General features: G+C 41.4%; 1 protein-coding gene across 1 annotated transcript; it reads right to left on the reverse strand.

The window, feature by feature from the left end:
- Nucleotides 1–7,631: 7,631 nt before the first annotated feature.
- On the reverse strand, nt 7,632–16,846 carry LOC108045280 (probable ATP-dependent RNA helicase CG8611). Its single transcript, XM_017124556.2, is given in 6 exon segments — nt 7,632–8,947; nt 9,515–9,572; nt 9,575–9,703; nt 14,135–14,562; nt 14,627–16,644; nt 16,704–16,846. Coding segments are annotated over 6 exon segments (2,970 nt in total). The 5' UTR covers nt 16,764–16,846; the 3' UTR covers nt 7,632–8,670.
- Nucleotides 16,847–16,848: the final 2 nt, after the last annotated feature.

Here is a 16,848-nt window from a genome sequence, read left to right on the forward strand (position 1 = left end):
TATTTACTAAAACATAAAAAATAAAATTGAATTGAATTAATGTATTTTCATTGACCAAACTTTAATAGCAAAGAATCAAGGTTCAATGCCCGCATGATAATTTGATTTAATATATCCTGCAACGTTATTTTTCACCTGATCACGATGCCCATTCAATTTAATAGAGTTCACAAGGCCGGGAAAACAGAAATGCCAAAGTCAATGCTGCCTTTTAATATTTTATTTCTCCTTTTGCCATTTTATGGCAATTTCCAATTTCCAATTATAACGCAATACGATTGCGTGCCACAAATGACAAGCTCTTATGAATTCGCGAGACGTTGCCCTGGAATTATGATTTCATGTGCCACAGCCTTGACTGTGGGAAGCCCTTGAAAGGATCGCAGAGGCACAGGCACCCACACTGGACAGGAAACCGGGCAAAGGATGAGCTCGAATTATGCCCTTCGACCGCATCCTAACCAATTATGGTCATTAAATTGGCATTTGAAATGCTGAAATGCCGGCCCAAGGAATACCGAAACTATTTAATTCTGATTTAATTCACTGACGACGACGGTCGGCGGTCGGCGGTCAGCGGAGCAGAATGCCAATGCCACCCGTACGGTGAACAACTGTCATAAAAATCACGCAGCGGAAATTATTTTGTCACCATTTATAATTGCATTGTCACAGCGCCAGTCAATAGTGCTCTGCGCTGCTGTTATTATTGTGATTGGAGGGTGTTGAAAGTAACACCCCGCACATTAAATCAAGTGCCACCCAACCACCCCACCACCCAGCGTCATACATAAATTATTGAAAAATCATTCTACAAATAAACCCAGCGGAGCCAACAAGGACTCGCCAGACAAGTAAATAAAAGCCACCACCTTTTGGGCCACAGGCAGGAAAAAGGACACGCTCTGACTGTGTTGATTGCTTTGACAAGACCGCAAATAAAGCAGTAAATAACTGAGCCGGAGAGCTGGCGAGCTGGCAAGTGGGTGGATTGGGTGGATTGGGTGGATTTTGGGTGACATTGGACCCGGGTTACATTGCGCATACGCCGCGTGGCCAGCAGGAACAGTAGATCCACTTGCAGATTCGGGGGGAATCTTCAAAAGTGCACAAATAGCAACTCCATTCTATAAAACAAACAAATTATTTGTGGGGTTTCACTTCAATTAGGTTTAATGATGATTAGATGAAATACTAAAACAACGATTCTTGACCTTTAGCCATTATTTTGTGTTTATTTAACTACAATTTAAACAAGTATATATTCAAATAAATATTTAGATTCTTGGGGTGTCTCAGATTTGTAATAGTATAAGTTTTAACTATATCACATAAATAATTAATAAGGCACTATTAAACTTGTTATTTAAAAGCAGCTTCATTTTTGTATACTAAATTTTCAAAGAGCTTAATTACATGTCTTAATATATTTAAAATAAATTTCCGAAGAACTTAATTTAATAACCAAGTACTTCGATATTTCTTTAGAATGTTATTGGCCATCTTTCTGTTCGATTTTGCACCACTGTGCACGGATGGCCTCGCCACAGGCAAATCCAATTAATTTCATAGCGCCTAAAAACTTTAAGCGCAAGCGTCGAAGCACAGCTAACACAGCCTCCCTCTGGCCCCCTGAAAACCCGTTGTAACCCCTCTCTGTTAAGTCGACTCCCCTCCCCCTCCCGCTTTGGCCCCCCACCCCTGGCCAATAGCCACCCCCTGGAAAATGCCGGGATTCGTGGGTCGTCAGCTTCCGTTTCCGTTTGAACGAGTGCCCGTCTATTTATTTGCAAATGCAACTTGTCCAATTTGACAGTTGTCGCTTGCGAATGTCACCCAGTAAATCCCAATCGCAATCCCAATCCCTCGAACTCCAAAACCTCCTCCTTCAGTGAAGCGGAAAGTGTGAAGGCCTGTAACGAGGCATATTGCGATTGGATTTGTGTAAATTTATTTATGTTAATTAGTTTCAATTTGATTTAATTTGCCCGGCGAGGCGAACTGAATGGCCGGGGAAGAGAGGGCGGGGGGTGGCAATTAAAAGCACGTTAAAAACGCATTTAGCAAGCCATACGGATACGACGGGGTGGCTATATCTTGGGACCCGTTTAGGCCGAAAACGAAATCGGCTAATGACAGCCGCATCAATCCGCTGCGCTAACAAAGCGTTGAAGAAATCACTTTACCAGCGGCGTCCCATAAAACGCAGCTCGGCGCTGAGAAATGGGCCCCGAAAAGGATCCGAAAGATCTGAAAGATCCAAAAGATCTGAAAGAGCCCAGAGGATCCCCAATCCCAATCCCAGCCCGAAATGACAACGAGACATGCGAGCAAATGAAATCAAATCAAACCAAATGACTCGGGACCCGCGAGCCCGGCTCCTTCGACGAAAACTCTAATTTGTTGATAATTTGCGACCGCAGCTGAGTCTGGATACTGACTTCGGGTTTGGGTTTCGGTTTGGGTTTGGGTATGGGCATATTTCAGAGGACCGCTGACCGCCAACGATGCCCCATGGCAGTACGCTATAGAGTGAGCTATAGTACCGATGCTCTGGCGGATCGGCCGCCGGCTGGACAAACTCACCAAGCGGTACTTCCGCTGGTTGGCTTGAATGAAAAGGAAAACCACTCAAAAGTAAAGTATAGACAAATTAATACCCTTTAAAATATACAAATTTATATATTTTTTCCCCGATAATCATCATTATTATAATTTTAATTCAAAACCCTGGGAGAAAATTTACATAAAACCTGCACTTCCAAGCTCATAACTTTTCTGATTCAATTCTCTAAAACTCTGCATTTTCACTTTGGTTTTTTTTTTGTTGGCCGATTTTTCGTAATTTTTCTGCACTTTTAGGCTCATAAGTTTCCTTACAGACATCCGATTTCAAAGTGGCATACCTTAAAATCATCGTGGTTTGATTCCCTAAAAATCTGTGTTTTTAGTTAAATTTTTTTTTTTGGGTCGATATTTCGTCATTTTTAATGATGTTACCCCTTTCCAAATTTTCGGAAAATGGGTTTGCCGAAAAGTGTCCAAAAACTGCACTTCTAGGCTCATAACTTTTATTACAGACATCCGATTTCAAAGTGGCATAGTTCAAAATGATCGTGGTTTAATTCCCTAAAAATCTGTGTTTTTAGTTAAATTTTTTTTTTTGGGTCGATATTTCGTCATTTTTAATGATGTTACCCCTTTCCAAATTTTCGAAAATGGGTTTGCCGAAAAGTGTCCAAAAACTGCACTTCTAGGCTCATAACTTTTCTTACAGACATCCGATTTCAAAGTGGCATACCTTAAAATCATCGTGGTTTGATTCCCTAAAAATCTGTGTTTTTAGTTAAATTTTTTTTTTGGGTCGATATTTCGTCATTTTTAATGATGTTACCCCTTTCCAAATTTTCGGAAAATGGGTTTGCCGAAAAGTGTCCAAAAACTGCACTTCTAGGCTCATAACTTTTCTAACAGACATCCGATTTCAAAGTGGCATACTTTAAAATGATCGTGGTTTAATTTCCTAAAAATCTGCTTCTTTAGTTAATTTTTTTTTTTTGGGTCGATATTTCGTCATTTTTAATTATGTTACCCCTTTCCAAATTTACGAAAAATGGGTTTGCAGAAAAGTGCCCAAAAACTGCACTTCTAGGCTCATAACTTTTCCTACAGACATCGGATTTTAAAGTGGCATACTTCAAAATGATCGTGGTTTAATTTCCTAAAAATCTGCTTCTTTAGTTAAATTTTTTTTTTTGGGTCGATATTTCGTCATTTTTAATTATGTTACCCCTTTCCAAATTTACGAAAAATGGGTTTGCAGAAAAGTGCCCAAAAACTGCACTTCTAGGCTCATAACTTTTCCTACAGACATCGGATTTTAAAGTGGCATACTTCAAAATGATCGTGGTTTAATTTCCTAAAAATCTGCTTCTTTAGTTAAATTTTTTTTTTTGGGTCGATATTTCGTCATTTTTAATTATGTTACCCCTTTCCAAATTTACGAAAAATGGGTTTGCAGAAAAGTGCCCAAAAACTGCACTTCTAGGCTCATAACTTTTCCTACAGACATCCGATTTCAAAGTGGCATACTTTAAAATGATCGTGGTTTAATTTCCTAAAAATCTGCTTCTTTAGTTAATTTTTTTTTTTTGGGTCGATATTTCGTCATTTTTAATTATGTTACCCCTTTCCAAATTTACGAAAAATGGGTTTGCAGAAAAGTGCCCAAAAACTGCACTTCTAGGCTCATAACTTTTCCTACAGACATCGGATTTTAAAGTGGCATACTTCAAAATGATCGTGGTTTAATTTCCTAAAAATCTGCTTCTTTAGTTAAATTTTTTTTTTGGGTCGATATTTCGTCATTTTTAATTATGTTACCCCTTTCCAAATTTACGAAAAATGGGTTTGCAGAAAAGTGCCCAAAAACTGCACTTCTAGGCTCATAACTTTTCTAACAGACATCCGATTTCAAAGTGGCATACTTTAAAATGATCGTGGTTTAATTTCCTAAAAATCTGCTTCTTTAGTTAATTTTTTTTTTTTTGGGTCGATATTTCGTCATTTTTAATTATGTTACCCCTTTCCAAATTTACGAAAAATGGGTTTGCAGAAAAGTGCCCAAAAACTGCACTTCTAGGCTCATAACTTTTCCTACAGACATCGGATTTTAAAGTGGCATACTTCAAAATGATCGTGGTTTAATTTCCTAAAAATCTGCTTCTTTAGTTAAATTTTTTTTTTTTGGTCGATATTTCGTCATTTTTAATGATGTTCCAAATTTACGAAAAATGGGTTTGCAGAAAAGTGCCCAAAATCTGCACTCCTAAGATCATAACTTTTCCTACACACATCGGATTTTAAAGTGGCATACTTCAAAATGATCGTGGTTTAATTCCCTAAAAATCTGTGTTTTTAGTTAAATTTTGTTTTTTGGGTCGATATTTCGTCATTTTTAATGATGTTACCCCTTTCCAAATTTACGAAAAATGGGTTTGCAGAAAAGTGCCCAAAATCTGCACTCCTAAGATCATAACTTTTCCTACAGACATCGGATTTCAAAGTGGCATACCTTAAAATCATCGTGGTTTTATTCCCTAAAAATCTGTGTTTTTAGTTAAATTTTTTTTTTTGGATCGATAAATCGTCATTTTCAACGATGTTACCCCTTTCCAAATTTTGCGGAAAATGAGTTTGCGGAAAAGTGTCCAAAAACTGCACTTCTAGGCTCATAACTTTTCCTACAGACATCCGATTTCAAAGTGGCATACCTTAAAATCATCGTGGTTTGATTCCCTAAAAATCGGTGTTTTTAGTTAAATTTTTTTTTTTGGGTCGATATTTCGTCATTTTTAATTATGTTACCCCTTTCCAAATTTACGAAAAATGGGTTTGCGGAAAAGTGTCGAAAAACTGCACTTCTAAGCTCATAACTTTTCTTACAGACATCCGATTTCAAAGTGGCATACTTCAAAATGATCGTGGCTTAAGTCCCTAAAAATCTGTGTATTTAGTTCAATTTTTTTTTTTGGGTCGATATTTCGTCATTTTTAATGATGTTACCCCTTTCCAAATTTACAAAAAATGGGTTTGCAGAAAAGTGCCCAAAATCTGCACTTCTAAGCTCATAACTTTTCTTACAGACATCCGATTTCAAAGTGGCATACCTTAAAATCATCGCGGTTTGATTCCCTAAAAATCTGTGTTTTTAGTTAAATTTTTTTTTTGGTCGATATTTCGTCGTTTTCAATGATGTTACCCCTTTCCAAATTTTCGAAAGATGGGTTTCCAGTATACCCCACCTAAAAAATTTTTGCAGGGTAACAATACTTCTCCAATAAGAACGGGTAGGGGCTAAAAAGGCAGAAAAAGACGAGACCTGGTGCTGCTTGGATTTATGAGGCTCAGCGCCAACTGCCAATTTAAAGACAATTTGGCCAAGAGGCGAGATTTCAGCTAAATTGCAACGCAAATGCAAACAATTAGGGACTTTTTGCCACGGCGGTGCAGTTGCAGCGGTTGTGGCCGCCCCACTGGAGGTCACCAGAGGAACAGCACTCGAGATCTCAAGGAGATGACAGATGATCTTTCAGTACCCACGAAATACCGCCCCAGTTGAGCGTCAAAATTAATTGGGTTTTAACGCGAGGCGACGATGGATAAAAATGAGACTGGGATGGTTTGCCTTACCAGTTGCATGCTCCGAATGCGTAGAACAGAAGCAGAAAGGGATTCAAATTAAAGAAACTGCTTAAGAAATAAGCTATAGGCCTATTTTTTTCATATTTTTATAACCCAAGCTGTATAAAGCCTTTAATTGTATTGTAAAACACACCAAACTTGAGTGGGTAATATAATATTTAAATGAAAAGATAACATTTAATTTTACCTAGGATAATATAAATAATAAAATTCAAAAAATAATAAAACGTTAACAACCCCTAAAAGTTTTAAGTTAAAACGATTGAATAAATATTTAATAAGTAATGTATATTGTTGTTAATTAAAAGAGTAAATATATAATACACGATTTTCTTTGGAACAGAAGGATAACTACAAGACAAAATGTGGCCACTATATATAATATAACCCCGAAAAACCGGCTAACAGGCAACATCTGTTGGTAATCCCCTCCAGACTTTCGATTGATTTGAGCCCAGTGTTCGCATGTATGATTAAGACCGATCTAATTGGATCAGTTCCTGCTGCCAGGATCTCGGGAAAAGTGGCTTTTCACCACCCTCTCAGCCGGCAAAGGGTTGGCCGCGGAAAATTGCTAATGTGATTGCACTAATGGCTCGAATTATAGACGCATTAGGGTAAATTAAAATCCTCCACTCGATTGGAGATCTGTGTCCTGGGGGTGGTAATAAAGTTGTAGTGGCGCACTAACAATGCCCTTTGTTGCTTGGTTGGTCAGGTGCAAATGTTGCATGTTTTTTTTTGGACCTCCCCCATTTTCCTATTTTTTTTAGATCCCTTTTATTGAAATAGAAGGGGGTAAGGGCATGGGGGGAGGGCTTTTCGACAGCGAGTACGACCCAAAACAGCTGTCAGCATTTTTTCCGTCTGGCAAAAGGACAACTCTAATGTGGCCCACAGCGTTGACAACTGGGTGGAGCTATAAATGGGTGGGGTTTTCCATGGGTGTGGGGAGGGAGGGGGTTTGCGGGATTGCCCCCTGCTAAGTGACAATTATTCGTGCTAGTTGTTGGTTTGGTTTCCCAAAGTATTGGTTACGTTACGCGATTGGTGAGCGTTAAGTGGACGGCAATCGCATAAGGTGATCAAAGCAAAGTAATATCATTAATATTAACTTATTTTCAAGTATATAAACTAAAATCAAACTATTTAATATATACATAAATTTCATATTTAATCTCTATATACTATCTTCTTTAACTTAAGCTTACACAACTTGGGAAGTAGTTCTATATTGATCGTTTTATTTTGATTTATAATACTTTGGAACCTAAAAGTTTTTGTCTCAAAATAATGTCAGTAAATCAATTTGTATTTGAGTTTTATAAAAATCTAAAATTCGTTTTATTAAAAAAATAAATAAAGAAAAATGATACAATTTAGAATTAAGGAAATTTGAACTTGACATTTAATTATGCGATTAAAGCATATTAAGCCAATGTATTTGTATTAATTTTGGTAAGAACGCCCGATTAACAGATCAAAGCCTGTTTTCCAGCCAGTCATTCGCCACCACATTCACCTCCCGGAATCGCCTGACCGCAAGTCCTCCACTCAAGTGGACCCCATTTCTCTTGACATAACCACCCCGAGAAGTGGGGGTTTCCTTTTAATGGACGCATTTATACCAAAATATTATTTCATATGTTGACACTCGCACGTAATTAGGAATCGACGGCGGTTCGATGGCTCACGCTTGATTGACTTTGACTTTGAGTGACATATAGACGTGGGCGTGGGCCAGTGGCCTAATTAAAAATCAATCGCTGACCGTCTAATTAGGGGCCTTTCAATCCCATCGAGAGGGCGCAATTAAGGGCCATAATACCCTACGCTTACGGCCCCGCAACTGCGATTCAGCCACGTGTCCTGGATCGGAAAAAAAATCGTTTGTACAGTGTTTATATGTATCCGATATTTATTTATGCCTTGTCCAACAAATTATGCGCTTCAGTTGCATAAAAAGCCAACACGTGCCGACCTCTGACCCCCCGCCGCCACTGGTGACATTTTCAAAACTGAATGAATCTGCAGTGAGCGGAAAATGGATTTCTAATATTTCCCACACAAAAAATGAACGGACATATTACGGCGAGTAATCAAAAAGCAAAAAAAAAAAAAAAAAGGAAAAACAGTAGGGAAAAAATAAAAAGGAAGCTTAAAATATGCTGGCAGGCGGCCACAACTTTTCCCGCAGGACGTCCGGGCTTAAAAGTTGAGAAAAATGAAACTTTTATGAGCGCATCTCCTTGGGTTTTCTTAGATTTTTACTTAGATATATATATATATATTTATATATAATATATATGGAGCAATTTTCTTTTCGATTAAATGCTTGAGCAGGCACAGCGGACAGGCAAAATGGCGCGCATAAAGTGCCGCAAAGTGCTCCGAACTCCATCCGGACCGTAGTTCCTCCTCCTCCTCCTCCAAGTCCTTCTAATCCTCCCACTGAAAGTCCTTTTCCTACGCCTGCTTGCGCCGCTTTGCCGGTCCCACTGCCGGCAATCCGCTGTCGAATTCGGATATATTCAGGGTCCTCGATTTGCTCAGGCTCTTCATGAAGCTGCTGCGTCCCACTCCTCCTCCCACGAAGCCTCCTCTTGATCCTTGAGGTCCTGGCTTCCGTCGATCGACTTCCGGCGCTCCTCCGTCCCGCTGATTCAACTGACGCACTTCGCCGCTGACCGTCGTCGTGAATCGCCGCTTGGCCCGCTTCTGGGCCTGAATCTTCTCGGGATCTCTGCAAGAAAACAATAAGATGACAGTGAGAATTATTCAATTACAAATAAACTAATCGGAATAGTTGCCAAGTTGAATAGTTGAAATGCAGTAAGCCCAAGCAACAACTCAGTTCATTACTTATCAATTAACCGATTTATATTGCTCTTATTTTGTTCTGTCTTACTGATCTTTTATATTTTATTTATATTATTAGAATTATAACCTTCATACTTAATAATCAACCTTTTTATTGCTTCTATCTGCGTTTCTGACAAATTAAATTGTAACATTTTTAATATTAAATATTTAAATATATGGTGCTCCCATAAACTACATGATTTCCATGTAGTACCTTGAATTCGACAAGTCTTAGTGTTTTGTTTTAGATTTCGAATTAAACCTAAAACCAATAACTATTTCAAAGTTTGAGAGCTTATTAAGCTTTAGAATTCTAAACATGTATATATATTTTTGTATATGTTATTTGAACTGCATTTAAAATAAATAAAAAACAAACATTTGTAAACTAACATTATATTATATTTCTAGAAAATATAGTTTCTCAATCTCGATCTCGATCGCTTACCTTTCCGTGTAGGTCAGTCGGTTGGTGGGCGGGGCCGCCTTGGGGGCGGCGTGCTGGGGGCGAACTTGGAGGGCGCCTCCTTGAGGGCGAAGCTCTTGGCGAAGTGGCCCATGTGGGCGATGCGCACGTTGAAGATGGGCTTCAGCTCCTTGGGAAACGTCGAGTAGAACTTCATCCAGGAGACAAAGGCTGCGGGCGGGAAGGGAAGGGGAGGGGAGAAGCGGAGATGTTAATGCCTTTAGAATTAATTGATGTCTTGGCTTAAGTGCCGGCGCATGTGTGTCTCAGTGTGTGTGTCTGTGTGTGAGCCATGTGTGTGTGAGCCGCATTCATTACAAAATAAATTTGTTAAAATGACAAATGAGCAGTGTCAGCAAAGGATTTCACATCCACAATAGACACGGGCATTGTGTGCGAAGGGATACATTGTATGTGTACACGCTTGTGGTTCGCTGTTGTGGGCATGTCCTTGCTAATTACGCAGCACTTATGCCAGGCAATTCCAAATTATACAACAATGATATCAAATTACCAACGGAGCAGAGCCACTCAGGACCGCAATTGTTACCCCGATAAGCATCTCGCCCGGCGGAATGGGATATGTAAATGCGATGTGAAATGAAAAATGCAATGCAAATGCTCAAAGAAGGCCACTTCCCAAACGAAACGAGACAGATGCGAGTGAGAGTCGCGGGGAGCGGTGTATCCTTTCTGAGGATATCCCCGAATGCCAAAGATTTTGGTTAAAAATTTAAATATAATATTGAGTCTTTAACTACAAAAAGAACAACTTGTTTTGCTTTTATATAAGAAACCTAATGATACCTACATTTTTCTGCTCGAACCCGTTTGTTATTAAAGTTCTTGAAAACAAGCTAAAATAGTTTGAAAAGTACTAAAGTAATTTGTAGTAAATTTTTTGTAAAAACATTATTTTTATCATTTTGTTACAATAATACGTACAGATCAGTTAGTAAATATGTAATTAATCATGCTTTTTTCTAAATAGTTAAATTAAATATTGAAACTTTAAACTTTAACTAACTTTCCGAGTACGGTTTTAATGCTTATTATTTATAAGCCACTATATATAAAAATTAATGAAGTGCTCTTTACTTAACGTTTTAAATGCATTTAAAACAACCACTATTTCAGTATTATCTTTTAAATGACAGATCTAACCCAGAATGTATTATTCATCACATAGTGAGCCACTAAATTAGCTTTAATAAACTTCCGTTCCCAGGACTTTACAATTGACTGCCAAAGAACCGCAGATCCCGGCCACACACACCGAATCCTCCAGCTCCCGGACAAGGCCAGGATAACTTCGAAATGAACTCCAGATCCCGGCGAGCGAAATCAGGAAACGGAGGAGGAGTGGCAGGAGCAGGCCCGGCAGAGATGAATGCAAAGACGTTCCTGCCCCGGCAATTAACTCGCAGCCGTCCTTTCTGCACCCGCATGTCCTTTTTCGGGGACCAAAGTCTCGAAGTCAAGCCCTGGGCTTTCTGGCTCTGACTCTGACTCTGGTCCTGGCTTAATTGCCGCAAATGCGATTACGGCCAAGTGGCAGACATTAGGCAAACAAAAAGTATGACGGCAGCGGATGTTTAGAGACGTCTGCCAGCCGGAAGTGGCGAATAAAATAAATGTCATTCGGGGGGAGAGTGCGGAGTGCGGACGGCAGAGTACGAAATACGGAATCCACCGCAGAAGCCGCACAAAATGGCTTTTTATGCCATTGTCTCGGTGGTTTTCTCTGGATTTTCTGAATTCAGGAGTGGGTGCTTCGCCGGGTGGTTTCTTCAGCGCGTGTCCATGCGGTTTGTGTAGGCGTGGCAAATTGTTGTGATTGTTTTTCAGTCCACCCATTGCCATTGCCATTTCCCAACCCCCAAAACGAAGGGCTCTCGGTGGGCTTTCCTCACTTGATACCCACCGCAGAGCTAATCGGGGGTGTCGCCCGAGTGCGGGGGTCTTATGGGCCATCAGGGGCTTAGTTGTGAAAGGCATTAGCAGAACTCTTTTCAGCGGGATAATATGCGACACAATGGAATAGCCGGGGTAAGCCAGCGAAAATATACCATTAAATACGCCAAAAATGATTGTAAGTCAAAAGGGAACTATGAGGATCAGAGTGGATGTCAGCGGATTATCCTGCATTTAAAAACAGATGTTTTTGGGGAGAGATATATCAACAAATTGAGGGACTCCATTTGAATTCTGTTATTTGAGAATAACTGTTATTTAAATATGGATTAATATTGTTAAAGGATTTTTAATGGTTTCAGCATACCATTAAATAAAAAACTATGATGTCAAAATTTAAGTCATCTGATTTACAGAAACACTTAAAATTCATTTAAGAAATATTAATATTCATATTTTAAAAAGTTTGTAACATAATTTTAGTTGTATCTTTTACACTTCCCGTACCTTTGTCTTACAGCTTTGAAACGCACTGTAGCGCAAGCTACTGAAAGTTTAAAAAGCCGCCTGAAGACAAAAAGTGAATTCCGAGTTGAAAATTGTTTCAATTACCGATGCAATGCAAGTCGCAGATGTTCTTCCCTCTCTGTCCTCTCTTGTTTGTCTCCGCACTACCCGTCTCTTTCTACCGCCCGACTTGCTGTCCTTTTCTGGCTGCCTTTTATCTGCTGCTTTGTACAGTTTTGTTCAAGCGTAATACTTTTTAATGGCTTTTTGATTGGACGCAGCAGAGCAGTAGCAGTAGAAAACTGCATCCTCCTGGACATTTTTCCCATTCCGGGTGTACGTATCTCCCTGTCTCTTTCGGCCCCGGCTATTGCCGTCTCTGTCGGGCATCCTGGCATTTTGGCTGCTCTGCTCTTAAGTTTTGCCAAGTGGCTTCCTGTCTTGACGCTTGACTCGGCGCTTAAGTGCAATTTGCGTTGCCATTTTGACCGACTCTCGACTCTCCCCGCCTTATATATATCCTTTATGCTTTATTTATCTTGCTGTTTTGCCATTGTTTTGCGATATTTCGCTCAGTTTCCGTTTCCTGTTTCGAGTCGCCATCAGCCATCAAAGGAGTTCTTCCACTATCATTGCCCGTTTTTGGGTGCCTTTACCCCATTTATGATTCATTTTGGGTGCCTCTTTTCGATTAGAATCGTTTCCACTTGCCTGCCACTCCTTTATGTCCTTTATGTTTCAATCGCAGGAAAATGGGGAAAAACATCGTCTGGATTTTCTCAACCCTTCAAACGCGCCTTGGTAACATCTAATTAACTTTTTTTCATAGCCTTTCCAACGCTGCAATTACAAGTTCAGCAGGATAGTAAGGAAATTGCCATCTGGCAGACAAGCAGATACCTTGTAAAAGGATTTTATTGGGAATAGAAGCCAGTTACTTTAAACACGATAATCAGTCTAATCCAAATACAATTTATAATCTTTTATAACAAAAACTGAATTTTAAGAAAGTCATTACTAAAAAGTAAACTAATGAAATATCATTTCATTAAGATAGTTAGAAAGTTAGCTTTACAAACAAATGTATAATAAATAATCTAATGGTTTAAAAAGTTAGTTTTTAAGCAATAAATGTTATATACATAGACTCTCTTGAGGTAACAACTATTTTGAATGCTGAAAACGAATTCGATTTAAGAATTTCTCCATAAAATAATTATTTTGAAGGGTACAAATGCATTGCTCGAAAGTAATATACCCTTGTTGATATTTTCCACGGGGTAGCTGCTCCCACCACCGTTTTGAAAGGCAAATAAAATAAAATGTGGAAATAACTGGAGGCAGAAAAAAGGATCAGGCGATGAAAGAAGTTGCTGGTGGTCACTTGCCGCGATGACGGATGAGGGTGGTGGGCGTTGGGTTGCGGTGGGTGGTTGGAGGTCGCCGAGAGAGGCGGAGGGGGATTCATTTGACACGCAATCGAAATTAACTTCAAATATGAAATAATTTTTGTGTTTTTAACGCGCGCTGCCCCGTGGATGATAACTGGGCATGGGGGGCGGCCAAAAGAGCGGGGGCGTGGCTCCGGCTTCCAACTTATAATTGGAAAAATAGGAGAGCGTTTGTGTGTTTTGCTTTTTTCTCTTCACCCTCCGCAGTGTTGTAAAAAAATCGTAATTACAAAGTTAATGTTCTTTGGTGAAAGGATTAAATTGCTAGTTTGTCCAACGATCAGAGTCGGGGCAATTGGAAAAGTAAGTGCCATGGGAACTCATCCAATGGTTCGGGATGAGGAAGGGTCAATTCGGGTCAGTATAGTCTAATTTAAACAAGAAAAAAAAAAACGGGTTCCTGTGTTAATCGAACGCTTAAATGTCATTGATTGAAGTTAATATTCTTGATGTGGAAATAATTTAAAACCTTGTTCAAAAAACTGCAATTCTAGAGCTCATTGGACCCCAATTTCTAAGTGACAAACCTCTAAATTTATATTTTTATGTCCATGTTTTTTACTATGTCATAGAAACATATAAAAACCTTTTGTTGATTTAGAATACAAATACATATAGGAACGATCGGCCTGCAGAAGCTTAATAAAATGGAAAACAAATCGATACATGCAGTTCTTTTATATGAGTTTAGCATGATTTTCAAACAGTTGAATGACTTAAAAGGACCTACCTTTGCAGGACTTGTCGTGCAGCTCGCGATCGTCCTCGAGCAGCGTCTGGAACTTGTGCTGCAGGTTGGAGGCCGCCTCCTGCACCGTCCTGGCCTCGTCGTCCTTGGGCAGCAGGGTCTGCAGGTAGGCGTACATGTCGCCCTGCTGGATGCGAATGCGCTTCTTCTCCAGATGCCGCACGAACTGCGCCTCGCTGGGTGCCAAAAAGAGCACAGCTCGTCCCTTTCGACCCGCCCGCGCCGTTCGACCCACGCGGTGGACGAAATCGGCGGTGGTTTGCGGCGGCGTGTACTGCACCACCAGCTTTATGTCGGGCACATCGATGCCACGGCCCACCACATCGGTGGCCAGCAGGACGCAGCTGGCGCAATCGCGGAAGCCACGGAAAACGCCCTGTCGTTCCGTCTGCGTCATGGAGCCATGCAATCTGTGGGAGAATAGGGAGGATAGTAAGGGCATCATCAGGCACTGAAACTCCAAATCCGACTCACTTGAAGAAACGCAGACCCTGCAGCAGTGGCGTGTCCGAATCCCCATCCGAATCGCCTTCCTCCTCCTCGTCATCCTCGTCCAGGATTCGCTTGGTCAACGCCTCGTTCAGCATGTCGTGATGAAAGTTCACCATCTCCGTGGTGCTCATGAACACAATCGCCTTGAACTCCTTCGGACTGGCGTCCACTTCCTTGGCCAGCAGCGAAGACAGAGCCACCAGACGCAGCTTGGGCGGCACCACCACATAGCTGAGCTGCAGGTTGTCGGGAATACTCAGCACACCCGTCACATCCTCCTGGTACTCGCCCAGTCCGTCGTCCACCTCCAACAAGGCCTCGATGGTCTCCTTCTGGTAGCCATCCTTGCTCTTCAGGGCCGCACTCGCCGCCTCATCGCTGTTGTCGATGTACAGGGGATTCCTAAGGGTCAGACCGGCCAGTTCTTGGACCTGCGAGGTCAGTGTGGCACTCAGGAGCATTCTTTGCAGCTGCGGCAGATCCTTGTCCTCGCACTCCGCACGCTGCTTGTCAATGGCCTCCACCAACTGCTTCACATCGCGCTCGTAGCCCAGTTCCAGCAGCCGATCTGCTTCGTCCAGTATGAGGAACTGCAGCTTGGTGAGCTTGAAGGAGACCGTGTGCAGCAGGTGATCCAGCAGACGACCAGGTGTGCCTATCAGTATGTTGATGCCCTTCCTAAGTCTGGCCTTCTCGCTTTTCCTGCTCTCGCCGCCCAGTAAATTCCCGGGCACAATCCAGGTGTAGGGCTTGACCAGCTTCTGGATGAGCTCGTACGTCTGGATCACCAGCTCCCTTGTGGGCACAATCACAAGGGCCAGCACGCCATCTTTGCGCTGAATCTTGGGCTGCTGCTTTTGCAGCATTTCCACCAAAGGTAAGGCATAGGCCAGGGTTTTTCCGGAGCCCGTCTGCGAACGCACGAGCACATCTTTGCCCTGCAGCACCTCAGGTATCGTTTTCTGCTGCACGCTGGTTAGCTCTCGAATGCTGAGCAGATCCTCCAGGTTCTTGACGGCATGTGGATGGAGTCCCAGGGTGGATATTTTGGACCCCGTAAATATGGTCTCCTTGACGGGCTTCACAGCTCTTTGGCCCAGTTGCTTGAGTGCCTCCACATCGCTTTGGTCGAAGAGACCTATCTTCTTGGTGCGAAAACGGTTGTTGGTTGAGGTTTCCCCAGTTTTTGATGGGGTTTTCGTTGGCTTTTTGGTGGTCTCTCGCGATGGCTGGGGTCTTTTCGATTCTGGTGAGGATTCCTCATCACCCTCTGCTGATTCTTGACCGGATTCAGCTGATCCTTCATCGGAATCTAATGACTTCTTTCGTTTTCCAGCTGTCTTTCCTGGCAAATCTTTAGTGGATATTTTTGTTGACTTGTGCTTTGCTTTCTCCTCATCTCCGCTGGATTCCTCATCTTCTCCTGCCTCTTCCCGTCTCTTCTTTTTCCGCTCCTCCTCCATTTGAGCCCGGAAAATGTCCCCTGCCCTTGGCATTTGGTTGGGATTCTGGGGCTTTCTGTGGTTTTTCAAGGCCCGCGTGAGCTGCTCATCGCTGAGCTTGACCACGGGTTTACCCTGTTTCTGTTTCTTGCCCAATCTTTCAGCTCTTGTGATTTTTGGCTTGGCTTTTTGCGTGATTACGACAGGTTTTGTGGTCACATTCAGCATGAAATCATCACCCACAATGTTTTTGGCAGGTGGTTTCGAAGTGCTAACATTAAACATCAGATCTCCGGAGGATATATCAGCTTTAGCAGAGGAAGAAAGAGCCGGTTTTGAAGAATTGGTGGAAGAAACTGAAGGAGTAGAAGGCACTGAACTTGCAGATGCTGTAGAATTCGTGGCATTGGAGGGCCCAGAATTCGTGGTTCCCACTTTTGTGGAAGCCGCCTTTCTTCTCACCACAATCGCCTTGACTTTGGGCTTCTCTGCATTAAATGTAAAGTCAAAATCCTCAGATTTTTGTGCACGTTTTTTGACGGATTGCAAAGGCCCTCGCTGAAAATAAGAGAAACAATATATGAAATTACATATTTAGCCCAGTGGCAGTCACTCACTTGTTGTTTTTTCTGGGCCGCTGGCCTGGAATTCACATTCAGCGTTATATTATCCACCATTTTTGCGCATTTGTGTCAGAAATTCAAGGAATATTAATGAAGTTTTGTAAATAAAATAAAACGTGCGCGTCTCTTCTTCTTGCTT

The sequence above is a fragment of the Drosophila rhopaloa genome, unplaced genomic scaffold (genome assembly GCF_018152115.1).
Source record: "Drosophila rhopaloa isolate 14029-0021.01 unplaced genomic scaffold, ASM1815211v1 contig_3, whole genome shotgun sequence".
Classification (NCBI taxonomy): domain Eukaryota; kingdom Metazoa; phylum Arthropoda; class Insecta; order Diptera; family Drosophilidae; genus Drosophila; species Drosophila rhopaloa.